The 25,787-nt window shown below is 52.7% G+C and overlaps 1 protein-coding gene across 1 annotated transcript in view; it reads right to left on the reverse strand.

Moving 5' to 3' along the window:
• Positions 1-7,451: 7,451 nt before the first annotated feature.
• The window catches only part of CARD11 (caspase recruitment domain family member 11), a gene marked incomplete at its 3' end in the record, with an annotated part of 31,893 nt that continues 13,557 nt past the window's right edge, over positions 7,452-25,787 (reverse strand). The window contains exons 11-23 of the mRNA XM_084251324.1: positions 25,486-25,586; positions 24,380-24,432; positions 22,315-22,447; positions 21,560-21,761; positions 21,003-21,129; positions 19,230-19,470; positions 18,562-18,658; positions 18,051-18,146; positions 16,385-16,520; positions 15,359-15,538; positions 11,690-11,814; positions 9,387-9,502; positions 7,452-7,656 (exon numbers count right to left, since the gene is read on the reverse strand). Coding sequence (XP_084107450.1) covers positions 7,452-7,656; positions 9,387-9,502; positions 11,690-11,814; positions 15,359-15,538; positions 16,385-16,520; positions 18,051-18,146; positions 18,562-18,658; positions 19,230-19,470; positions 21,003-21,129; positions 21,560-21,761; positions 22,315-22,447; positions 24,380-24,432; positions 25,486-25,586 — 1,812 coding nt within the window. The remainder of the gene's footprint in view (positions 7,657-9,386; positions 9,503-11,689; positions 11,815-15,358; positions 15,539-16,384; positions 16,521-18,050; positions 18,147-18,561; positions 18,659-19,229; positions 19,471-21,002; positions 21,130-21,559; positions 21,762-22,314; positions 22,448-24,379; positions 24,433-25,485; positions 25,587-25,787) is intronic.

Consider the following 25,787-nt stretch of genomic DNA (forward strand, 5'->3'; position numbering starts at 1 on the left):
GCTAGCAGGGCTGCCACATAGAGCTGCTCAAGTTGCGCACGACACAACTCTCAGAGGCACAATTCACATAGACACTGTTTCTATGCACAGCTTAGTCTGTACACCTGGGCTTGGGAGTCAGAGAGAAACTCTTCTTACATCTTGGCCTTCATGGTGCAGTGTGTATATGTGGGGGTTGACCTACCTCTTGGTTGTTCATGCTTGGATCCCACCAGCAGCCTTCCAAGTATCTTGGCTTTTATCATTGCAGTGGCTTTGTAGGGGATCTCACAAGTATTGGGTGAGTTTTCTAATGACTGAGAGGAGGCATGACCAGTTAGTAGGGGCAGGAGAGCTTAATGAATGAGAACTGAGTGTCAGCTATGAACCAGGTGCTGGAGGTGAGGGGTGAATGAGATAGATAAGTTCCCCACCCTAGTGAAGCTCGAGATTAAGAGGAAAAGGCTACCAAGAGTTATTCCAACTCAGGTTGATGAGGGTCGTGACTAGAGTTGTGTCTCAGCCCAGGTCAGGGAAGGCTCCGTGCCCCAGAGATGACATTCCAGTGGACACCTGATGGATGAGCAGGAGTGAGTCAGGCAGGGTGAAGAGAACAGCATTTCAGAGAAGAGGAAGTATGTGCAAAGCCCCAGAAGTCAGAGGAAAAGCAAGAGGGCTGGTGTGGCTGGTTGTGGTATGTGTGGTGTGGGGGCATCCTGGTGATCCAGGAGGGGACGAGGTCAGTCTGGACCAGGGTGGTGGCTGTGAGAGGAGGGAGAAGTGAATGGATTCAGAGGGAGTAAGAACAGGATGAGGAAAAGTGGGTACCTGGGGATGTGTGTGTGTTTGGGGGGGAGGGGACAGAAAAGAGAGTCAGCGACAGAAAGAGACTGAGAGAAAGAGAGGTAGAGAGCGGGACAGAGAGAGGGACAGAGAGTGAGAACGAGAGCGAGAGTGAGAGCGAGAACCGATGTCACCCAAGGTTCTGGCCAAGTGGCAGTCAGGGAGGGTGGGAAGAGGCCATTCACTGAGGACGCTAGTAACCTCAGGATGCGGGAGGGGTCAGTCTGTAATCTCTTGGAGGTGGAGTGGGGTCCCAGCGCAAGCCCCCTGCCCCGACTCCCCTGGAGGAGCCGCAGCTCTTAAACCTTGCACACCGCTTTGCAGCAGTGAGCAACCCCAAGGTCAGGGTCTTAGAACTGCCAAGTGCAGCTGAGGCTGCATCAGCTATTCGTCGTATGCCAACAGCCCTCACAGATCAGACGGGCCAGATAGAGAAGTCCCAGACCAGAGCGCCAGGCTGCTCTGGCCACGAGCCATGGAAACCCAGGCCCCGTGAAAGGACGCTGCCCCTGTGGGGGGGCCCTCAGGGTTCAACCTGCTGACACATCATAACCCTCTGGACGTGCGTCCCTCCTGCAGAGGCTGGATAGAATGACTCGGAGGGGCATTGTTCCTTGAACACCTCTCAGCTCACCTTCCACCAGGGGCTGGCTGAAGGGGGTATGGGCTCACCAGACAGGGCACACTAGGCGGCCGTGGGGAGGACAGCGCCGGTACAGATCAGGGAGGCCGGGACGTGCTCCTGGAAACAACACTGCACAGAGTGGTGTGAGCAGGCAGGGGAGTGAGAACACCCATGCAGGACTCGCGGGGCACACGAGCCGCTGCAAGTGGTTTCAGTCTGTAGCGGGAGACTGGGGCTGGGCCTGGGCAGAGGAGGGAGTTTTAAATGGAGGACCTTTTATCATGTGTGACTTTTGAACTATGAATGTTTTAGCCATTGCAAATGGAACAAAATTCCAGCTTAAAAGCCTGTGTGAGCCTCTCCACTTTTGGGAGCCTCTCTTTGGTCTGTGGCTCCCAGTTCCATGCGGCTGGCCTGAGAGGTGGGGTCCCTCCAGGTTGCACAGTCGCTGGCGGGTACGCCTGGGCAGGTGATCTGAGTTTGCAGCTTCCTCCAACTGGTGGCAGCCCCGTGAGGTTGGAACTGTTCTTAGGGCCTTTCTTCTCCTTTTTCTCCAGTGACTCATAGCCCGTGACCCGAGAGGGAACATCTGGGCTTGTGGACAGCAAGCTGGCCTGGGTGAGGCGGGTAGGGGGGAGCCAGGACAGAGGTGGGAGGCACTTCCTGTTGCTTTCAGTTTGGGTTGCTGGGGTTTGAAATTGAAACTGAAAGTTAGGGTTCAACCTCAGTTGGAGCAGCCCCCTCCCTTTCTGGAGACTTCTGTGGTCCTAGGCTGTCAGACTCAGAGGCAAAGCTCACAAGAAGTGGTGAGAATACACTCTGGGAAGAACACCCAAAGGCACCTTAACTTGGAAAAATTGGGGAAAGTGGGACAGGGATATGGAAAACAGAGACCCTAGATTTCCAGCAGAGATGGGAGAGGAGTTATTAGACTTGGAGTGGGAAGAGCTGGATTTACCCCCTCACGCCGCAGTTTCAGTCTCCTGATCTGCAGCATCCTCACCATTCTCTCAAGTTGTTGGGGACACAGCAGATGGCACTCAGACTTGGAGGTGCCCTCTCCTGGGTTAACTCTTAGGCAACCACCTAAACAGATGAGGCAGCGAAGACTCAGAGAGGTCAAGCTACTTGTTTGGCTCACATAGCAGGCACATGGCTTGTCCAGGATTGGGACCCAGACTTGGATGGCTTGGAGTTTGGTGCTTTTATCATTATGTCCCTATTCCAGGGGTCTATTGATATGTAATAAATGACCCTAAAATTTAGAGGCTTAAGACAAGTCTTGAGCTTTATTGCATCTCAGCTCTGTGGGCAGGACTTACCTTTTGCCCTACTTGATATCATTTGGGGTCACCCAGATGGTGAGATGGGTCTGGAGCATCGAGCTGGTCTCCATCACCTGCTGGGTGCCTGAGGGAACTGTGGAGGGCTGGCCCAGCTCACTCCTTCCCTCTCTTTGTTGTTTTGGGACCTCCCCATGTGGTTTCCCCTGCTTCTAACAGGGCCGTTTAGGGCTTTCAGGGACAATGGCGATGCGGGAGTTGCCAGCCTTCTCAAAGGATATCTGAGAGTCGAGGGGAAGGTAAATAGACCCCAACTGGAAGGTGGAGTCAAAGACTTTGTGGCCTCCTTTATCTGTTGCAACCTTATGAGGTCTTTCTCAGGGGTGAGGGCAGGAGGTGAGTCTTGTATTAGGGACAGTGCCCACCTGGGCCATTGTGTCCTGTCCGCTGTGGCTCATCACAGGTAGATGTCCAAGAAATGGGGATGGGGGTGAGGGCCAAGGTACATAACCTCAGTTCTCTTGGGGCTCAATCTAGGTCTCCCCTGAAGCCCTCAGGAATTGAAAGGGGTGGGGATCTTGAGGCCAGCACTAGAGCTGCTATTGTTGCAATGCAGACAGGATCCTTGTAAAACATTTGGGGGGCTAAAAGGCATGGAAACAGGCTCTGGGAAACAGTCTCCCATCAAGTACCCATAGCATCCGGGTGAACCTTGGCAAGAGTGCCAAAGAAAAATCTAGGAGAGGGAGAAAAGCAGGCTAGATGAGAACACCCACCCGGATAGACACACACAGGAAAATGAGGCCAGCAGATGCGGAGGGTTTTGAGGGCAGTATGATGGCATGATGCCAAGGTTCAAAGATGTTCCCCCCCCTTAATTTTATCCCCCTCCTGCCAGAAAAGTAGCCCCTTTTCTGAATTGAACAAGAAACCAGTTTCCCAGATTGTGACCTGATTTGGTAGAAACTCAAGGTCTGCTCAGTCAGTGCTCAGAGAGGAAATCCACATCCTCTCTATCTAATCATCCTGTGAGCTGGCCCCAAACTAGTCACCGATGCAGACACCACTGGAAGAGCCAAGGGAGGACAGATGTCACCAAGACCCTAGGTAGCACCTCTGACAGAAGATCCAATGCAGACCTTAGTTGGCAAATCCATCAGACCTGGGCAGAGTTCCAGCTTACCACCTGTGTGACATTGGTGAAATTACTCTACCTCTCTGAGCCTCTATTCTCTCATATATGAGAATGTGAGATGGAGAAGTTTTGGGGACAGTAAATAAAATAACATTTACAAAGTGCTTGGCACAGAATAGGAGCTAAAAAAATATTAATATTTGCCTAGCCCAAGAGCTGCAGTATTTAATCTTTTGGGGATTCAGAACGCTCAGGGAATCTGAGAAAGTCAGGATTTTCTCTCTAGTAAAGTGTAGGGCTACACATACAACATGATTTCCAGGGCGCTGAGCTGCATGGCTGGTGTCCTTCGAGGTAGACCAAGCCCAGGTCACTGGTGTTATCAGCTTGGCACAGGCTGCCTTCCAGAGCCTGGGGCCCGGGCTTTCTGTGCAGGCTGCAATCCCACTGTGCATCTCGGGGCAGGCTGCCTGAGCCCTGGTCTGGCTCCAAAGGAAAAATTCAGTCTGTAGACCCTGATGTGCTAATTCGACTACAGCTGGGCCTTGCAGAGAGCTTAGTCAGTCTCCCCACTCGCTGCCCAGCTCTGCTCAGCTCCACTCTCAGTTCTAGGCAGCCACAGGGCTTCCCATTTCTGGCGGCTGACAAATAGAAGCCCAGAGCGAGAGCAGATGGTGCCAGGGGTCTCCTTTGAAATGCTCATGTGGATGGATCCCCCTGTGCCAAGCCCCAGCCTCCTGCTGACTTCACCATTTCATCCAGGGAGCAAGGGAACACAGACCCACATTTCTGACCTCTCTCCTCCCACCCCATCTTATTAACATATGTAAAATCCACTGTCTGCATTCTGAAGCCTGGGTAAAATTACTTGGGGGGAATCCTCTCCCCACAAATTCTTTACAGATATCGTTCCTCACCTGTGGCCCATTCCACCCTTCCTTGTGCCCATTTTCCCTTTGTCCCCCATAAATTATATGCAAGTCATGAGTTTGGTTATTCTGCACATCAACCTGAGAATTCTTAAGTTAAATAAATAAGTATAAATAAACCAGCAGGCCTTTACTCCGGGCCTCTTTTCTAGTCACGTCTGTCCCCTTGGCTCTAAGTACTTTACAAGGAAGCACAGTTTCTGAGTAGAAACACGAATGCCTCTGCTTGGGGAAAATTTACTGTTTAATTTAAAACTCTAACAAGATGGAAGCAGAAGACCTTCCCAGTGCCACATCGCCTCCCATGGTGGCTTCTCTGGTTCCTAAATAACTGCAGTTGGACCTCTGCAATCAAGGGCTCTTCAGACCCAGTGCATCCAACTTGCTTCTGGGGGCTGTTTTGAAGAAGGAAGCATTTCCTAACTGGTCCTTGGAGGAATGTTGCTTATTTTTAAAGGGCTTGCCCTCCCTTGCAAACTCAGATCTTGATGATGTAGAGATGGACAGTCATGGGGGAGGACAGGAGTAGGCCCTCCTAGGGCCTCAGGTCCCCACTTACACCTCCTGGTCTTTGTGGTGCTAATTTGACCTCCAAGGGTTGAAATGCCAGAAAATGCAATAGGTGTATACTACTGGTTTTTTTTTTTTTTGATATTTATTGAGATCTTTTATTAGTAATTCATACCTCGAATAAGTGGCAAGTATCTTCGAGATAATTAACTCATGCCCTGCTCCTAATATTATACAGGAAAGGGTTGTTCCTATATCTGCTAGGAACTGTTCTAGGCTGCCAATAACTGATAACTGAAATGTGGCCCTTTAACATGATAAAAATTTATTTTGGTATCATGTGCAAAAAACCCAAGCAGCAGTCCTGGTCTCCAAAGTTTCATCAGTGACTGGTTCCTTCTATTTTTTCTCTCCACCATCCTTGGCATAGGGTTTCCATTCTCAAGGCCATCTCAAGATCCATTATGATTGCTGGAGCTCCATCTATCACATTGCATTCCACGCACAAAACTGGAGGAAGGACGGTCTGTCTGCTTTGTCTCTCTCCTAAACTTTTCCGTACATTTCTTTGACTACTCTAGCTGCAAAGGAGGTTGGGAAACTGTGCAGTTTCCCAGAATAGAATCTAGATTCTGGTATTAAAGAGGGGGATGTGGATATTGGATTGTCAACTAGCAGTTGACACACACAGACTTAAGTTTGAATGTTTTTTTTTTTTTTTTTAATAGAGGCATGTTTTATTTATTTGTTTGTTTGTTTTGTTTATACAAGCACTGGGTACATTCAGAAGCACGGGAGGGTGAGAGAATTCACCAGAGCCAGAGCGGGGAGCAGAGCAGGCAGAAAGACCGAAGCACACTGCTGAGGGGAGCAGCGGGGCGGCAGGAGAGGTCTAGCGCGCCATGTGGGACCCTCCTCCGGTGGCCGGGGAGCAGCCGGGGATCGAACCGGCGCCGCAGAGGTCGCAGGCAGCTTCGCAACCCAGCACTCAACCACTGCGCCACTGGGGAGGCCCCACAGACTTAAGTTTGAACTCCTGCTTGCCGCCTACCAACGCTGGATCGCCAGCATGGTGTAAGGCTGGGCCGGGCCTGGCTTAGCTGTGCCCTATTGGGTGCAGACCTGGAATGAGTGCATCAAGGAAGTCAAGGAGAAGGTTCTAGGATCCCTAGGGACTTTGCTATCTGCTGTGGAGGGAAGTGTAGCTTTCTGCAGTTCCCGGCCCCTGGGCAGTGGGAGCAAACCCACCAGAGGGCCCTATCCCATGTGGTCCCTCCTGAGCCAGGATGAAGCAAGGCTGCATGTGGAACACTATATACTGAAAGACAACTATGTGAGGGGAGAGCTTGTAGGGGGCCTGGCCTAGGACTGGGTTGGGGGATGCAGGTGCATAAACAGCAAGAACTCCCATGCTGCCTGAGGAAGGACAGGTGCTTTCTTGGGCTGCTAGGCAATTACCCAAATCACGAGGTATCTTAGTCAAAGGGGTGTCATAGGTAATTATGCCCCAAACCCAGGTGTAATCAGCCCTGCCCTGGGAAGTTGGGATGTATGTCACCCTCGCTTCATCACACAGATGAACTAGGCTTTCTGGGAGCAGTCTGCAGGTTAGGAAGGTGGCAAGAGCTGAAAACCTCTGTAAATGATTACATTTAAAAAAAAAAAACACTTAAAACAAGGAAATGGGGAACTTTTAATGCAAGAAAAATAATAGCATGACATATGTCTCCTTCCTTCCCGATCTGTCCTGCCTGGGAACGTGCCTTTCAAGTGTCTGCGGGCTGGTGGCTGCCTGGCTTTCAGGGCCCCTGCCCAGTAGGTCGTACCCCTATTCCATGAGTTACATCCAACTGCTGCTCTGGCTTTTGGGGGCCAGCTGGCCTTGCCCTGGCTTTGTGTCCTTGGCCCTGCCTCCCTGCTAACCCCAGGGGAGCCCTGGGTGGAAATACTCCCTGCTCCGTCTGAGCACCCCCACAGCTGCTCTGCCCCTGGGCGCTCCTTTGGAGCAGCTCCACAACTGGGTAGGATGAACCCCCCAGGCTGGGGCAGCTCTGGGGGCAGCAGGTTGCCCCCTCCTCCCCATGGCGTCAACCAGTGGGGCCCTGACATCCATCCCGAGTCCCACTTGGACTCAGGGGTGCCCTGCCTCACAGCTGGTCCTCGTCCACCCAGACGGTCTTGCGCTGCTCCTCTGCGATCTTGTCCTTGATGACACGGAGAAGCTCTTCCACGCTGCTCCACATGTCGGCCTCCACCGTGGCGTACAGGCACGGCAGGGCCTCCAGCTCCTTCTCCTTTAGCCGGCACAGCCGCAGGAACTCCTCCTCTGTCTCAGGTCGAGGCAGCATCTTCCTGCAGGCAGGAGTGAGGGGCTGGGCTAGACCTCATGGTGCGGGACAAAGCCCAGATGCTGTTCTGCCCACCCCCTGAGAGAGCCTAGGGCACCCTATAGAGGATCCACAGTTCTCCTTGGACCACCCCTGCTTTGTTTCTCCATAGAGTCTCTTGCTTTCTAGCACATTAAGTATAGTGTCCCTTTTAATTCTGCTCACTATGGAATTCCTCGGAGGTGCGGATTTACAAAAGTCTTTAAAAATTTTTAGTTATGGTAAAGTACACATAAAATAAAATTTATCATCTTCACCAATTTTAAGTGTACCATTCAGTAATGTTGAACATCACATCACCATGGAATCAATCTCCAGGACTTTTTCTTCTTGCAAAACTGAAAATTCTATGCCCACGAACATGAATTCCTTATTCCTTGCCTAGACCCGAGCACACACCATCCTATTTTCTGTCTCATTGGATCTGACTCCTCTAGGAACCTCACACAAGAATACATACTCGTCCCTCCGTGACTGACTTATTTCACTTAGCAGTATATCCTCCAGGTTTATCTATGCTGTAGCATGTGACAGAATTTCCTTCCTTTTAAAAGGGTGAGTAATATTCCACTGGATATAGAGCCTACATTTTGTTTATCTGTGGATCCTTGGGCTGTTTTTTCTTTTTGGCTACTCAGAATAGTGCACTAAAAAACAAGAATCTGCAAGTATCTCTTTCAATTCTTTGGGGCATATACCCAGAAGAGGGGTGCTGCATCATTTGGTCTGTTTAATATTTGGGGGAACCTCCATACCATCTTCATAGCACCTGCACCATTTACATTCCCACTTGCAGTGCATCAGGGGTCGTTTCTCCCCATCCTCACCAGCATTTGTTTTTTGGGTAGCAACTGTTAGAATAAATGTGGGGTGAGGTGGGTGTTTCTGTCTCATTTGCTCATTCATAGGTTCCCCAGGGCTGACATTCAATAGACGCTCAGTAAATATTTGGTGAAAGGACAGAGGGGCACAATTCCTCCTAGTCCCACATGCTATCATGTGTGAGGAAGGCAGGAGTCAGGGGTCGTGCCATGTATGTCAGAGCCAGACTCCAAATTCAGTGGCGCCTGGTTTCTTCTCTATCAAACGCCATAGACAACCTTTCAACAAATCACACAGTCTCGACCTTGGACATGAGCCCGGAATTGAATCTCTCCTCATCACCCTCTAGGCAGGACCAGGGTCCCAGAATCATTATCTCTTGCCAGGTTATCAGAGCAACCGTCTCAGCACAGCAGCCAGAGGGAGCCACTCACCCCCACGTTAGATTAGGTCACTCCTTCACTCTAAAGCTCCAGTGGCTCCCATCTCAGAATAAACCACCACACTCTTCCTGTGGCCCACACGGCCCCACGCGATCTGGACTCCCCTAAACTGCAAGGTCACCTCTCATGGCTCTGCCCTTCTCACTGCCTGTACCAGCTGGCCCTCTACCCAGAGCACCTCTCCCCTAGCACCTGCCACCGCACCCCCATGCTCCAACTTCAGCTCCCCTCACAGCTTACATCCTTCAGCACCCCACTGTCCCTCTCAGTACTTGTCCCCACCAGAAACGGGCCCTGTATTTAGAGTCTGACATACAAGAAAGATTCACTGCAGTGAAGGGGGGATGAGGAGAAGCCGACCAAGGCCTTTGTTGGCCAGAACCCAGAGGCTGTCAGGGCAGGAAGGAAAGGATGGATCTCGGAGCCCTACCTGAACCTCTTGATGTTCTTCTCCGACACCCGGATGAAGAGCACGATGGGGTAGATCCTGGACTTGATCAAGTCTCTCGTGCAGTTGATTCCCGCCTCTAGCAGACAATGCTTGTTCTGTAAGCACAGGGGCCAGCGGTCAGCAGCAGGCCCCCTCCAGCCCATGTGGGTGCCTGGGGTGGCTCCAGATTCAGGGTCAGGATCCTTGGTACAGAGATGGGGGCAAGGGTCTCTTGTGCAACCAGTTCGCAAACTGAACCTACTGGTGAAATTAGCACCTGAGTCCAGAGGTAGAAACGGCCTGCTCCAGTCCTCTGGTCACTGCACCCCCTCCCTGCTGGGGCAGGCATGACCTAGACTCCTAACAGCACAGATTCATTGAGCCGGGGTATGAATGACCCAAGGGAACCCTGGATCCAAGAGACAGCTGGGCCCCCACCTATCCATCTGGACTCTTGGCTCCACTGTGCTGGGTGCAGCGATGGGTGCTGGCAGGGGCCAGGCACCCAGCCTGAGGTGAGTCAGGTGCTGTAAATGAGTTTTAATAAAAATCAAAGTCGGAATCAAGAACACCTGCTCCTCTATTTGGCCTATGGAGGCGAGCTTGGTCAGGGGCAAGCCAGGCGGCTGCGTGTCCTGCACGCATTGCAAGCACGAGTCCCTGCACTGTGAGCGCGTTGTTTCTGAAGAGCCATTCTGGTCTTGCTTTTTAAAAACAAACAAACAAAAAAACAAAAAAACTAACCACTGTAGGGAAAATAGAGGGGCTTGGGCTCTTTTTTGCCCTCCGGCCACTAGATTCTATGGCCGCCACCTGTAGTCTTGCTTCCCTTCCAGGTGTGTTACCCGCATGTGATATGTGTTAATGCAAAAAGTGCTTGGGAGCGTGAGCGCCAGGCACGCACAGACACCGGGGGCCAAGAAGACGGAGAGCATGGGGCACACGTACCTATAAGTAAGGAGATCATCACAAAGATCATTATTCGGGGAGGGTTATGGGAGGGGGAGAGAGAGAGAGACAGAGAGAGAGAGAGAGAGAGAGAGAGAGAGACAGAGAGAACAAGCTTGGAGATTGTGGGCTCTAGGCGGCTTGCTTGCTGCCGACCCCCCAGGTCCCCTGCCTCCCTCATGCCTCCCTGCTCACTGGTCTGCCTGTACCTGGTTCTCTGCTTCAGCATTAAAGCCCTGTCAACTATACCAAGGGCTCCAAGATTCCTTTATCCATTTGCCCAAATCCACAATGAACCTGTGTGTCCGTCCTGAGCCTGGGGTACTGCCTGACACCACCTTTGCACTGAAATAGAACATGTAGAATGTGGAGGTGCATGAGCTCCTAAGTACTAAGCTCCTAAATTCGCAGCTCAGCGAATTTTCACCACTAACCCAACCTACTGGTGGAATCAACCCGGGTTCAGAGGTAGAAATGATGAGCTCCTGAGCCTTCCGGTCACTGCACCCCCTCCCTGCCAGGGTAGGCACGACCCAGACTTCTAACAGCACAGCTTCATTGATGGCATCTTTTCAGCTAAAGTACCTCAGCTCCAACCCTGCCCACTCATTTTCTATCCATTCCAGCTGTCAGGATTCTCTAAACTGCTATGTCTCTGGTTTTGAAAACAAGCACACCGTTCAAGACTGATAACTCTGTCCATGCTTTTATCTGCGGAAGCGACAAGATGGGGAGGGGGCAGGAGTGACCGTCAGCAGGAGTTCCTGGCTGGGCACCTGATCCTGACATCCCTAAGGACACTGCCCCCTGTGAACTGGCCACTTAGCCTCTGGGGCAGCACCCATCTGCCACAGGCTGAGAACTCTGCTTTCATAAAGTCCTAGAATGAGAAAGAACTCAGTGCTTAGGGAGGATGCCTGGCTCCACAAGAGTCTAAATTGTATGCAGACACCTTCCCTGCATGGCTGCCAATAGCCCTCTGATGGTGCCCCACTTCCCTCATTTGGACAACACGGTACCTGCCACCCACTTGTCTCTCTGTCTGACACGCTTGCTCGCTATCTCTGGCCCTTGTTATCACAGCCAGACACACACATATCCCTAAACAATGTGAACTAGAACACCAGCACCGTGAAGCCATCAGAAATAGAAGGCGGTCTCACATTATAAACGCACATCACAGCAAGAGAATGAGGGCATGGAGAGGGGAGAAGCGTAAGGCGGAGACGCAGAGAGAAAGGGAAAAGGTTTGGCCACCAGGAAGTGAGACCCTTCATTGTCCATGGCTGAGGTGGGCTCGCAGAGATAATGGGCTGGGTGTCAGGGCCTGTTCAGGCTCCTGGAGCCTCCCTCACCTTGGCTGCCACAGCCTCGATGTTGGCGGGAACGATGCATTCAAAGGTATTGGGGTTCTTCTCTCGGGAGTAGATGATGGCCTCTGTCTTCTGCTTTCTGAGAAACTCATCTCTCGTGACAACATCTGCCGAGAGAGGTAGGCTGTGAGGGTGGCACAGAGTGGCCTTGGGTGGATCGTCCCACTGAAGCCCTGCCTGCCCCCTTCTGAGCTGGGAGGAACTCAGTGTCTGGTCCGGTTCTGGCCACATGTAAATGAATCTCGTCTCCGCCACTAGACTGAGTCTTCCAAAGGTCAGGATAAACGTCACACTTCTTACGCCCATGGCAGCCCACAAAATACCGGCAAGTAATAACTTGTGGTTTGGCTTTCAGTAAGTCATTTCCTTGGACAAAGTCGCTCAGGCACTGTGGTGCAATACCCATCATAATCACCCATCGTGAAGAATTTCCCGCTCCACTCATCCACAAACCCAGCCATCCATTGATGGATTTATCCATCCATCCATCCTCCACCCATCCATCTATCCATCCTCCACCCATCCACCTGCCCATCCACCCATCCATCTAGCCATTATCCATCCTCCTATCCGCTGACTTAATTCAACAATTACCAGAAACCCACTAAGGGTCAGGTATTAAAAATAAAAAAAAAACAAGACAAAAACATATCTGTTCTACTTGAGAAACTATGACCTAGCTGGGAGAAGAATGTGGGAGCCAGATAATTATAAAACAATATAGGAAGTACAGTAATGAGCTCCTGATTGTGGCAGCATTAACAAAGTGTGGGGAGGGAGGGAAGCAGGCAGGCTTCCTAGAGGAGGTGTGTATCAGATGCCCCATCTGCTGGCTGGGTGACCCTGAACAAGTCTTGAACCTCTCTGGGCCTCAGATTCTCTACCAAAGAGGAAGACAGAGTAAAAGCATGACTGGAATTACCTGCTTAGGTCCAGGCTGGCCTGGAGGAGCCCACACTAGCCCCCTGGTTCAAAAGAGTACATGAGGAAGTGAGCTGGAAGGGACCTGGGGGAGAGCTAGCAGGGGAGCAGCTCTGGTGGCCTGGGGGAAGGGAAAAGCCTGGAAGGCCTGTTCTGACAGCACCAGGGCCACTTGGCTGTGAGTGCACTCAGGGGAAGCATGTCAATTCAGAGGTAAATGGGATTCCCAAATCAGGCTTTTTTTTTTTTTTTTTTTTTTAAAGCCTTTTATTTATTTATTTTTTATTTTATTTATTTATTTTTTAAAATAAATTTTATTTTTATATTCCCCATACAATTGCAACCCCCTTATTTTGACCCCAATCCCTCCCCTCCCGCCCCCTACTCCCCACAGAGTGTCTCTGGTTCATAGTTTTTTGTTGATTTTGATTTTCACTTTCTTAGAGTTACTGACTGACGGAAAGTGCTTGGCGCCTGAGGCAGAGGTGAAGCCCTTCTCCTGGAGCCTCCCTGGAAGGGGTGTTGCTTCCCAGGGGTCAGTTGGTAGAAGGCCATGCAGGTGCACAAGCTTCAAAGGTTTCTAAGTCCAACAGATGGACTTGGGAGGGTTGGGAGAGCCATGTCAAGAAAAGAGGTGGGTGCTCAGAGAGGTGTTGGCCCCCGCACCCTGTCTGCTTTACCTGGGGGGAGGGAGAAGAGAATCCTAAGCCCATGCTGGGCGCAGCCCTAAACCAGTCTCTGCCCTTCCATGAGCCCCTGGCCTCTGTGGAAGTTGCTGTCATTATCTTGGTCTTGCAGGTGAAGAGACACAAGGGTTTACTTGTCCCAAAGGATACAGCAGAGGGGTGAGGGGCAGGGCAAGGCCTAAGCTGTAGACCACCTCAGAGAATGTGACTAATCCTTTCAACCAGCCGTGCTGTCCACTGCAGCCCTCCTGGGTGGGACTGTAGGGGCCTAAACTGCAGAAGGTGGGCATGGTGGGTGCAGTCGGGCATCCCTGGAAATCTCAGCTGCTGACAGAACTGGCCAACCCAGGAATCACAGGTTTGAGCAAGCACACCTGTGATAAAGGCAAGCTACGGCAGCAGCGGCTCATGCTTACGGGGCTCTGATCTGGGACCAGACTGTAGGGAATATTTTGCACAGCTGGTGTGCAGATGTGGCCCCACAGAATAGCCACCAGGAAGCTCTGAATAAACCATTTCTGATAGACATGTCGCCAACAGCACCCTGCTTAGCATCAGGAGCTACAGGGTGGAAGGAGCTCAAAAACATTATGCTGGGGGAAAGGAGACAGATACAGAAGATGCCATGCCACATGATTCTATTTATAGAAAACTGGAGAAAATGCAAACTAATGTGTGACAGAAAGCAGATAAACACATGCCTGGGGCAGGGGTGGAGGGAGGGACACAGGGTAACTCGGAGGGATGCAGAGTTGTGTCTTGGCTGTAGTTGTGGTCGCTGGGTATAAGCTTTGTCCAAACTCACTGGACTGCACTGGGGGCCTGTCACTGTATGTAATTGTGCTGCAAAAAAGTATATTTAAAATCTTGACACTGCTCCTTCACACACTCTCTCGGGATGGCTATTATTGAAAAAGATCAATACAGAAACTGTTGGTGAGGATGTGGGAAATGGGATGTGGGATGTGGGAGATGTGGGATGTCCTCTTGGTGGGAACATAAAATGGTACAGCTGCTATGGAAAGGGGGTAGCAGCTTAAAATAAACAACAACAAAAAACACAGAATAACCCTACGATCTAGCAATTCCACTTCTGAGTCTACACCCAAAAGAAGTGGAAGCAGGGACTGACGCAGATAGGTGCACACCCAGGTTCACAGCAGCATTAGTCACCCTTGCCAATAGGTGGAAACAGTTAAAAATGTCCACCAGTGGATAAATGGGTAACCAGAATGTGGCCCGTTCACACAATGGAATACTATTCAGTCATAAAAAGGACATTCTGCAATACACTTCAATGTGGTAAATCTTGAGGACATCATGCTAAGTGAAATAAGCCAGGCACAAAGGGCAAGCTCTGCAGGAGCCCATGCTATGGTTCCTAGAGTCAAGTTTATAGAGACAGAAAGTAGAATAGTGGTTACCTGGGGTGGGGAGGGGCTGTGGAGGAGGGGCGGGCTAGTGTGTAATAAACGCAGTTTTTGTTAGATGAAAGTTCCTGAAGGTGGACATGGTGATGGTTGCACGTGAATGTACATAATGCCGCGGAAGTGTACACTTAACTAGTTACAATGGTAACTTTTATATTACATTACTCCTGGTCACTGGACAGTCTGTTGGTCAGGGTGGACTTGGACATTCAGCATTAATGCAAACGATACTAAGGCTGATTCTAGTGCACAGCCAGGCCTGGGCTCAGAACTCTGTCTGGGATGGTGGTATTATCATTGTCCCCTAGCTACTCCCCAAAGAGGATACAGAGGCCCCCAGAGATGGGGTGGATTGCTTTCCACATAAAGGTTCGGAGGAAGGATCCCAACTTGAGTCTACCTGTGACCTTCAAGGTCACTCTCAGAGTAAATGAGGAAAGGAAGGCCTGTTATCCCTGCCTCCTGGCAAGTCTCCTGGGGGCCACTGTTCCATAGAAATGTGAATGGCAAACCCCCTTCCTGTCCGCAGCAGGCCAGGAGGATGTGCTGCCATTCCCTCCTGGATAGAGGCAGGGCAGTGGGTGGGTTCCCTGGAGCAGCTTGTGGGCACTCACCTGGCTTACACATGGTGAACTCCATGGCGCCCCCTGAGTTGAGCAGTTTCTGAACCAGCGCCTTGGCCAGCATGGTGGGCGTGAAGAGGACAGGTCTGCGGCGCTCGCAGTAGAAGGCGCGCACCAGGCTATAGGGGATCAGGCTGAGGTTCTTGCCAAGCTCATTCTCGGGGTCCAGCTCTGGGAGGGGACAGCAAAGGGCTGGCTGTGAGATCACCAGTTGCCCCACTGGGGTGAGAAACACCAGGGCCCTGGTTGACCTTGAGCTTCTTTGACCCCACACAGCCTTGAAAACTTTTCTGGGGGGCTAGCTCTTGAAGACAACTGTGGACTGCAAGCTGCAGGGCCCAGGCAGCATGCCAGCCATCTAGGAGCATTCGCCAAAAAACCGTGGGTCAGACCCTGCCCTGGGAGAGGGGTGATGGCAGACAAGCAGGACATGGCCCTGCCTCCTGGAGCGCCCATGGCAGGGAGGGTGTGGTGGGAGGAGGCAGACACGCCACAGGTAAGAAGCAGACTGATTACTTCAGATGCTGCTGAGTCCTCAAGGAAAGGGGCATGCAGCAGGGTAGACAGGGAGGGCTGCTTGGAGGAGGAGCCCAGTAGGTAGAGCAGGACAAGAGCAGACTAGGCCGAGGGAAGGGTGGACTTGAGGAGAGTGGGTAGCCCATAGTTACTCCTCTCCCTTCCATGGGGATAAGCCTCTTGCCTGCTTGATAAATGGCTAGAGGCACTCAGTGGGGAGAGAATCAATAAGTAAACGCTTCACAGCAAACAGCTCCAATTAACTAAGGCATCTGGGCTCAAAGTAGCTAGCGTGAGTATTCGTTATAGGTAAGTTTGGCGGGGATGCCACCCCAGGAGGCTGTCTGGTCCTCCCAGATGAGGCTGGACCCCCCTGGAGGCTGTCTCAGGTGGCACCCTCCTTTTTGAGGGAGCGGACATCCCCATTCCCCTTCTCCAGAACCTCATGGCTTCCCAGACCTCTGCGGCCACCGGGCCTGTGGGTGGCACTCAGAGCCGTACCTTCCTGCTTCTCAGTCAGGAGCTTCGTGGCGTCCAGCGAGGACCGGGCCAGGCTCCCCAGCGGGCTCCCCGAGACAATGCGGACACGCTCACTGCTGTTCATCCGCTTGTACTTGTTCTCAGACCTGCTGACGAACTAGAGGAACGAACAGGTGGAGGGGGCTGCTCTCCCTGCTTTGCTCCCAACCAGACCTTGACCCAGACTGGGTGGGCTGAAGACTTGTTCAATCCCAGCTCTTTCCTGGGGGCCTGGCTCAGTCATGTCCCCTGTGAAAACTGGAGGTGCCTAGCAGGTCACGTGAGGCCTTGAGTTGTTTGGGAGATGTCATTAGTAGGTAAGTGAATGATCAACTGCTCTCTCTTCTCCAAGAGGGTGTGAAGTCTACTGGGAGGCTGGTTAGGAGCTCTCCCTTCAGCAACCCCCCTGCTACTTGCGGGGTCAGGGGAGCAGCCTCTGCTGATGCTTGAGGATCTAAAGTGCCTAGCTGCTGAAGTCCAGTCCCCAGTTGCCCACCTGAGCCACTCTGCTCTCCATACCCCCTGTCTTGGCTTCCCTGAGTCTCCTTGCGGGGAGGGGGGCATTCGCGTTCCCTTCTGCAAGCCAGGGATGTCAAGTGATGGGCCGAGAACCCAGGTTCCCACTGTATTCCCTGGACTACTTTGAGTCTCGCCTGCCCTCCTTCCATAGGGGAGAAAATCCATGATTTCAGCCTGACTCTGTGGCCAACCAGCCTCTGGGTCTCCCAGATGCTCAAGGTGTTAGACTCTTGAACAGGGACGTCTAGTCACACAAGACCCCGCCTTCAGGAGTAACTTAGTCTTCGCTAGGAATCCCTTCCCCCGTGTAAGTGTCTTTCTGCAACCTGTTCTGGGTTTCAGGGTCATACCATTGAGCCATTTCCCTGGGTTTCCTGAGTTCCAACATCAGGACAGAGCAATGGAATGACATACTATTCCCGCGGGGGACTAATCAGCACAGCGCCTACACTGGGACATGCTCATAAGGCTACATGCCAGTATTACTTCCTTACCTTTTGTCAACTGGTGAGAGATCATGACCACACACAATGCTTTTGCATTTATGTGAAATCACTTCTCAAGATATTACCCACTGTGCTATTTAATGTTCCTTGCATAATGATTCATGCCAAAAAAACCCTATCCTTTTAGAATTAAGTACAAAGATAAAATTCTTTCTAGTTCCAAATAGCTAAAAGGTTTCTGTGGTCAGATAAGGTTTAAAGACTCTACTGGGCTTCCCTTTTTTCCTTGGCTGCTGGGATGCTCAGAGATAAATTTAGTGCTCAATCTGAGGGGTCAAACTGACCTGGATATCTGCAATGTTTGTTTATCTCTGCTGATACACTGTTTCTGATTTTTCTATTAATATTTTAACAGCAAGTTGTTTAAATTTCTTCTAGTCATAAGTTTCCTCAAATCTTTTACGAAAGCAGGATTTGCTTCCAACAGGTGCAGAGACTGTCTACCGACCTGTCACTGTGAGGATAAAATGGGACAGGAGATGAGAGGCACTGTGAAAAGTTGCAAGTGGTACACAAACACAAAGCAGTGTTATTTTGACACAGCCTTCTCTTCTCAGTAGGCAGAGGGCAGAGCTGCAGTAACATGTGATTGAAAAGTCAGTAGGCACTCCGGAGAGCTTTACCTGAAGGAGCTGGCCAAAAAGGAAACTTGCTCGAGAGAGGCGCGGACTGACCCGGGGGTCACTGGTAGAAAGTGGCTCTTCGGGCTGCAGAGTGTTCTGAAATCAGTTTATCAATCAGTCAGACCAGGCTAGCATGGCAGGACACGTGAGTGTAACAAAGCCACAGAAGTAGGGATATGTGGTCGAGACCCTCTGTGCGAAAGGGGCCTAAGTGCCAGTGGTGGAATCAAATCCTTCCAGATGAGGGGCAAGCTTGGGAGGGTAAGAGGAGCCCCGAGACTTGGGGAAAGAACTTGTTCCAACAGAGGACGAGGGATAGCAGCGGGGAAGCCTGCAACCCAGGATCGAAGCCAGAGGAGGGGAAGGCACAGAGGGCGGGGCTCTTCTGGAGAGGCGTCCCCTTCCTGAGGAAGTAAGCTCTCTCTAACCCACCATCCCATAAGTGGTTTCCACCTGTTACCCTCCAAAAAGACCCCAGGTGGCGCTTTGGAGTTGACCACCGGTGACTCACCCGGAGTGCCCGCAGGGTGTGGTGGCCAGTGTCGGTCTCTTCCCGGTTGCCCCTGTGCATCAGGCGCTGCAGCTTGACCAGCAGGAGCTGCTGGGCTCTGGGGAGGGGAGAAGGGATGGGGTTTCAGGTCTGTGGGGTACAAGGGAGTGCACGAGGGACCCTGTGCAGGTGTGAGCAACGGGCCTCAGGGGCACCCTTCTTGTCTTCCTCTGGTGCTGACCCTCGGTGATGCTGTGGCGCAGTCCCTTTTAGCTTCTCTGAGCCTGTTTCCTTGTCTATAAACTGGACCAACTGATGCTTGCACGGCTGGCCTCTGACAGCACCAGAGCCTGCGGAGCCTTTATAGAGCTCTGGGTGTCTACCGCGTGTGATCAACTCTTGGCAGCTACTGCTAAATAATTAGTAATGATGTCGGGGAGGAGGCTTTAGAAAAGGAAGAACCAGCTAAAGACAAGAGAGCATAAAATCAAGTCCCAAGCTGTCTTGAGATAGCTGAGAGGGTGCTCTGGGATTTAGTGAAGCACTGGGATTTTAGAGAGCAGCATTCCTGGGAGGCAAGGAAGCCTTCAAGGAGGAGGAGGAAATGGGGGGACCTGACTATTCAACAGGACAGGTGTTCTTTCTCGGTGCCCCAGTGGCCCCTCGGCCTGCTCAGGCGCCCGCCTCACCGGCTGTAGCTGGGTATGGTGCCCATGTCCAGGTCATGGTCCGTGAAGGGGTCGACCCGTGCACACAGCCACTCATGTCTGTCCTGGTACATGGTGTCTCGTACGTGCACGACATCGTCACACTTCAGGGACATGGAGCAGGCATCCAGCTGGCTGGAGATGTTCAGGTTGAGCCGGATGTAGAATGAATCCCCCGAGGTGATCAGGCCCTCCTCCATGTCCTTCAGCAGCTTCCGGTACCCTGTGGAGTGGGGAGGAACAGAAGCCCCGATCTGTGAGCAGACTCCTCTGCAGAGACGGCTCTGGAGGGGCACCCTCAGTACCGCAGCCCTGGGATATGTTCCCCTTAGCATTTCTGCCTAGGGGAACCTTGGTCCTCCAGGATGAATGCAGAGCGGTGTCATTTATGAGGTTTCCCTTTTTGTCTTGGCTGCTAAGAAACTCAGAGCTAATTCTGTGCCCAGTTGCAACAAATCTTGGAGCTCTGCTATCATGTCCATCTTCCCACTACTACACGGTGCTTGAATTTTCTTTCTTTAATTGAGGCCTAGCTCACATCCAAGAAACAGCATACCTTCCTAAGTATTCGTCTTGACAAATTTTCACAAAGGGATATGCCTGGTAACCACCATCTGGGAATCCTCCCCTGGCCCCTCTGGCTACCGTAAAGGGTAACCACTGTCCTGTCCTCCAGCCTTGCTTCCTGTCCTTGGGGCCATGGATGGTCCCACATCTGTGTGTGTCTTGTGTGTCTGGTGGGAGACAGCACTGACTGCTCTCTGCACACTCTGCCACTTCAGAGGAGAGGCCCTACTAGCCACATCCTGGGAGAGGGAGCCTTAATTTCATGAGTTCCATCTACAGGTATGCAGCCCCGCAACCTGGGGTGTGTGGGGGTCATGTGCACGCTGTGTTCTGTCATGCTGCTGGCAGGCGGGCGGGGCGCTGCCCACAGGTTTTCTGCTGGGCTGGAAAGCCAGGCCTGGGCGAGAGGAGGGGCCTGCCCGCGAGCAGGAGGCTGGGTCCTGTGTTTAGGGACAGAGCATCATTATCATCTGCACCGACCAAGCTCCGCCGGAAGGAGTGCGGGCGAGCAGGCGGCAGTGGGGAACGACTAGAGAGAAAGTGGCTATTTATGCTCTGTTGAAACATTCATGAGCCCTGGTGGTTAAAAATAAGATCCAGCTGCGGAGAGGAACAGGCAGGAAGAAACCCAGGGGTGAGAATGAGAAGTCAGACTTTAGGACATGGAAGCGAAAGCTCGGTCTCACTGCCCAGGAGTTCTGGCCCAGAAAGAGGAGGCAGGATGACCATTTGCTGGGGGCCAGATAGGCAGGGAGGGTGAGGACAGGCTGAGCCTACATTGCAAAGGCCTGTGACCTGGCTCGGTGGAACTTACCGTGTCAGAGTGGCCACCCCAAAGCCACAGTCATGCTGCTGGGTCTGGGAAGCCCGAGGGAAGCAACAAACTTCAATCTGGCAGGGAGAAGGGCGAGTGGGCCAGGTAGGGCTGTGGGCATTGGCTGGGGCCCTGCCTCCTCCTGCTGGACCCAGCAGTCCACTCGCGGCTGGGCAAGCCCCGGGAGGGTGCATATTTCTTTGCCTTTCCCTGCTGCTGCCCCATATCTGACATCAGATCCACCCAACAGGGCCAGGACTGGCTTATTCCTCCCACGGAACAGTGGAGAACAGCAGAGAACAGCAGCCCTGGGCCCTACCCTGGCCGCTGCCCTGCTGGCCTTGGCTGAGGGCAGGTGAGTCTGGCGGTCTCACCTTCTTGATTGACCTTGTAGTGCAGTGTGATGGGGCCGCTGCACCTCTGGATGGTCCAGTGGGCCTCCTCCTTTGTGCACGTATCCAAGGGGACGCTCTGTCTCTCGCCTTTGATGCAGCCTTCTAGCTGGATATCAAAGACACATTGTTCTTCTCAGACTCCACAGGCCGGCAGAGCTGCAGGGGTGAGCCTGCTCCACTAGGGGATAAAAGCATCTTTCCCCCAACAACGGCCGCTCAGCGCTGCCGAGGGGAAGAAAGCATCCCACTTCAACGGGTGCGCTCGCCTCCGCCTACCCCCTGGAGCTGGCGTATGTGCACATGTGTGTGCACACGCAGGCTCTGGAAACACAGCGAGGAGGTGAGGGGAAGGCCAGGGAGGGACTGGTGGCGAGTGCGCTGACTGCCCAGCCACCATCCAGCTCCCTCCTCCTGGCTGCGAGGCAGAAGCCTAATGCAAGGTGCAGGGTCATCCTGTCAGCAGATGTGCAGAGGAAAGAGGAAAAGTCTTGGACCACTTGGCTGTGCTGCCGCCTCCCCCAGCCCCAGCCTCTCACCAGCAGCAGCTGGTGGCCCTCGTGGAGGCCGGCCTTCTCGGCCAGGGAGCCTGGCTTGACCGAGTGGACGAAACTCCCGCGTGCGTTGCCTCCCAGAAGGGTGAGCTGGGAGATGAGGCTGTCGCCGCTCAGCGTGATGTGCTGCACCGAGGGCCCGGGACCCCGCACGTGCCCCCCAGAGGTGACAGATGGACGGAAGGGTCTGGGTTGGGGAATAAAGCAGGAGTTAGGCAGCTGCAACAGGACAGGTCTACCAGGACACGCCAGAGGGCAGGGATCTGGGGGGCATAGCCTCCTGGAGTCATCAGATGCCGAGGGAGCTGCATTAGCTGCCACCTTAGGTGACACTTTGCAAATGGCTCTTGCTGTGAAACAGACAGGAGGCTGTGCCACCCAGACTGACCACTCAAACCCGACCACCCGCACCCAGGTCAGTTACTCTGCTCTCGCCTAACTCCAGGAAGACCCCTATTGCACGGCCCACTGGGTTTCAGTGTGTCACAGGTGGACCTGGGGGTCCTGCTTCCTTGTTTCCACCATACTGTGTAGCCCCAGGTAAGCCCCTTCTCTTTTGGACCTGTTTTGGGTTCAGGGGAAGTGATTGCTGACTCTGGGATGCTAGGATTCCAGAACTCTGATTTTCGGAGCCTGTGGGGTGTCATGGATTGTCCCCTCTGGGGACTCTCGGGTCTGAATGGTTTTTACCCCGTCCCTGCCCTCCACTCCCTCTTCCCCCTCCCACATGACCATGGTACCTTTCTAGCGAGAACTTCCTAAACATGAGGTTGACCTGCTCCAGGTCATAGGCATCCAGGCCCTCAGACTGGTGGGAGGAGGAGGAGGAGTGGATGGAGGGGGGTCCGAAGGAGTAGCGCTCGTGACTGTCATCTGCAAAGGAAAGGAGCCCATCAGCAGCGGCCCCTGCACCTCCTGGATACCAAGGGAAGCAGATCAGCCCTCTGACCCCTGTTTCTCCTGTCTGGCCCCCCGGAAGTGCTCCCCTTGGGTGAAAGCTTGGGGAAGGGTCAGTAAACAGTGTGTCTGCCTCAGTCACTGATCTCTGGGGCCCCAGGGGAAGGGGGCAGCTTTTGCAATTTCCCTCTGTGGGTCCCCTCTTAGTGGCAGGCTTGGCCAGCAAACTGGTTTTGAAAAATCCCCTTTTGTGTGTGTGTGTGTGTTGGGAACAGGCTAAGGTAGAGGGGCTCCATCAGTAGTCGTTAGTTCTGTTTTGGGATTGGTCGCTAGTTCTGTTTTCATCCTGGGGCCACCTTAGGTCTCAGACCACCAGTGGTCCCATGACCTTCCCGGTCATCGGCAGAAACAGGCAGGAAGAGCAGAATCTGGATGACACAGATGCCCTCTCTCACCCCAACTTGGTGGGACCCCAGAGGCCCTGGGGGAGATGCCCACTCACTCCACATGGCTCGGGCAGCTGGGATGCAGGATCTGCAAACCCTGCTCCAGGCTGATAACAAAGGCTGCTCTGCAAAGGGAATTTATCCCGACACTGCAAAATGCTTTGGACTGCTGCCCAGAATTCTCTTCCCAGCTCTCCCCTTTCCAAAACTCTTTCAATTCTTCTCATTACCCAACCTCTATTAGGTGCTAACCTCTCTTTAACACTTGATAGCTTCTGATGGTCCCCAATTAAGGAGAGTCACTAATCTTTCATTTTCTCCACTGGCAGTCTGAGCTGGCCAGGGGTGGAGGCAGGACTGGGGGAACCCTGGAACGAGAGGGCTGGCAGCCACACCCAGGGGATTCTGAATCAGTTTCCATGCTGCTGGCTCTGTAGGACACTATCCCAAGGCACTGAGACATTTCAGGAGCGAAACTCAAACCCTTCCTGCTCCCTCTTCTGTCCACCCAGTCAGATGCTCCCCAGGCCTGTACATCCCTATCTGTCTTCACCACTGACCCACAGTCTCTGCCAAGACAGGATCTGGCGACATGGATCTTCGTGTCCTGCATAGCCAGTACTGGGTCTGGCATTTGTGGGACTTTGCCATGTGTTAGGCTGAACCCAACTTTTGGGCTGTGAGGGGCAGTGGCTGGCATCCACACATGCTCTTGCCCTGGAGCTGAGCATTCAAGGCTGGCTCTCTGCACAGAATGTTCTGGGCCAAGGGAATATCCTCCTCCATAATCCCCACTCCAAGTACTACATCCTGGTTCCCCAATGCAGGCCTATCCACACCTCTAACTTCAGGGCATGAAGAACAACATTAATCGCCACACCCCTCAGCCCAGTCTCCCCTCTCATTCCCAGCACTAGTCAAGTGATGTTCAGGTTGGTTAACAGCTTAATCCATGAATTTCTTAAGATGTGTCCTTGCTTCTAGTCCCTGCTCCAGCCTACCGTTCCTTAATCTCACTAAGACTCTGGGTCTTCATCTGCAAAATGAGAACAGCAATAGCATTTCTGAAAGGAGTTTTGAGAGTTGATTAAATTGGATCAGGGACACAAGCAAGTACTTCCACGGCACTGGACTAAGATCACGAGAGCCATTCTTTCTTAAAAACTCAGACCTGAGTCTGACTCCCTGCTCAGCAGCTGGATGGCCCCTCCTGCCTGCAAAGGACAAGCTCCTCAGCGTGCCTTCGGGTTGCAGACAGAGCACTGAGATGGAGACCTAACTTCCATGTGCACAGACAGCACTTTCAAAATCCATTCCTTAAGTTTCCTGAGGACCTACTATGTGCAAGCCTCCATCTGCCTGGGGGCAGGGTGTCTGGGATGTGTGAGAAGTGGCCTTGTTATTGCTGACTGGCAGGCAGCTGCCACACCTGTAACACCCCTCAGATCTTCAGGGTACCTACCATCGAGGTCTAAGGCATCAAACCCACCGCTGTCATTGTCTTCTTCAACTGTGCTGCAAGACACAAGGGAGGAACAGAGGGAGCGCACGTGTGCATAGGAGCTCTCATGAGTGTGTGCAGGTGGTCAAGGGAGGGGGAACCTTCCGGAATGTTCTAGTTTCTTGGGTATCTTGGTTCTGAGAGGGTAGGGTGGGTGCTGACAGGAAAGTCAGCAGGTAGGTCAAGGACAAGGGGCTGAAGGAGGGCTGGGCCCTCTGCTGGGAGGGTGGAGTGACCTGGCAGACTTGAGAGGCTGCATTAGCCATGTGAGCGGACATGAGGAGAAGGGTCCCTGACAGCTCCACCTGCTACTTCCCACTTACTCTTCTTCTTTGACAGATACTTAATATCCATTTCTACTTGGATGGGTACTAAAATGTGCAATGTGCCGAAAACAGCTCAGTGCCCCTTCAGAGGACTGGATGGGGGTGCTGCACCACTGTGTTCCAAGAGTTCTAAGTTGTCCACGTATGGTCCTCACCAGAGCAATGAGGTGGAGGCGGTCTCCGTGCAGCTGCCACGTGTGGCTTCAGAAAGCTGCCTGGGACACTTCCCCAAGTTGGCGAGTGTGATGCTGCATGGCTCAGGTCCGTGGCAGGACCAGAGGTGAGGATCTAGCCCTGCCAGCCAGCTCCTCACTCTTGGCCCTTGTGGAAACCACCTAGTCATCTTGACTTTGAATGTGATGTGCCAAATATCTGGCCGATTGGAAAGATCTAGATGCCCAGGCATTTTCTTTGTTGGGGACACTGATGACTTCCAAGAGGTGAGGAAGGGGGAGGGGGAGCAGTTTTGGGGAGACCATTCATGGGCTCTCTCCCTCTCTGGCAGGAAAAGCTAAGCCTTGTGCCCAGGGGATGGAGGGAACTGATTTGGAGGCAGCAAAGTTTTCATCATTTGGTACCTACTTGGGTGACCCTGGGAAAGTCACATCCTTTCCCTAAGCCTCAGCCTCCTACCTGTAAACTGGGCACCTTCATCCTATCAAGTTTGCTTCAGGGCTGCAGAGGTCCACACAGGTACTAGGTGGAGGCGCCATCCCCTTCCGCCTGTCACCTGTCACTCACCTGCGATGAGGGGCATCTTCCTTGTAGCGTCTGACGATGGAGTCGTTTCCTGGGGGCTCAGCAGTGATGGACATAATGCTGGAGCGGCTCCGATGGGGCTGCTGCAAGCACACACCCAGAGGTGTTACAGGAGCTGGATGTCTACCTGCCTGTGCCTCCACGGGCATAAATATTATATATACAGGAACTAAATTTAACCCAGATGCATTCCTGCCTCTGACATAGGCAATGTGGGTGCAGCAAGCTGGTGTTCAGAGGCGACCTTGGCCAGAGAAGGCTTGTGCTCAGCCTGGGGCGGCTGC

The sequence above is a fragment of the Talpa europaea genome, assembly GCF_964194135.1.
Source record: "Talpa europaea genome assembly, chromosome: 12".
In the NCBI taxonomy this organism is placed as follows: Eukaryota; Metazoa; Chordata; class Mammalia; order Eulipotyphla; family Talpidae; genus Talpa; species Talpa europaea.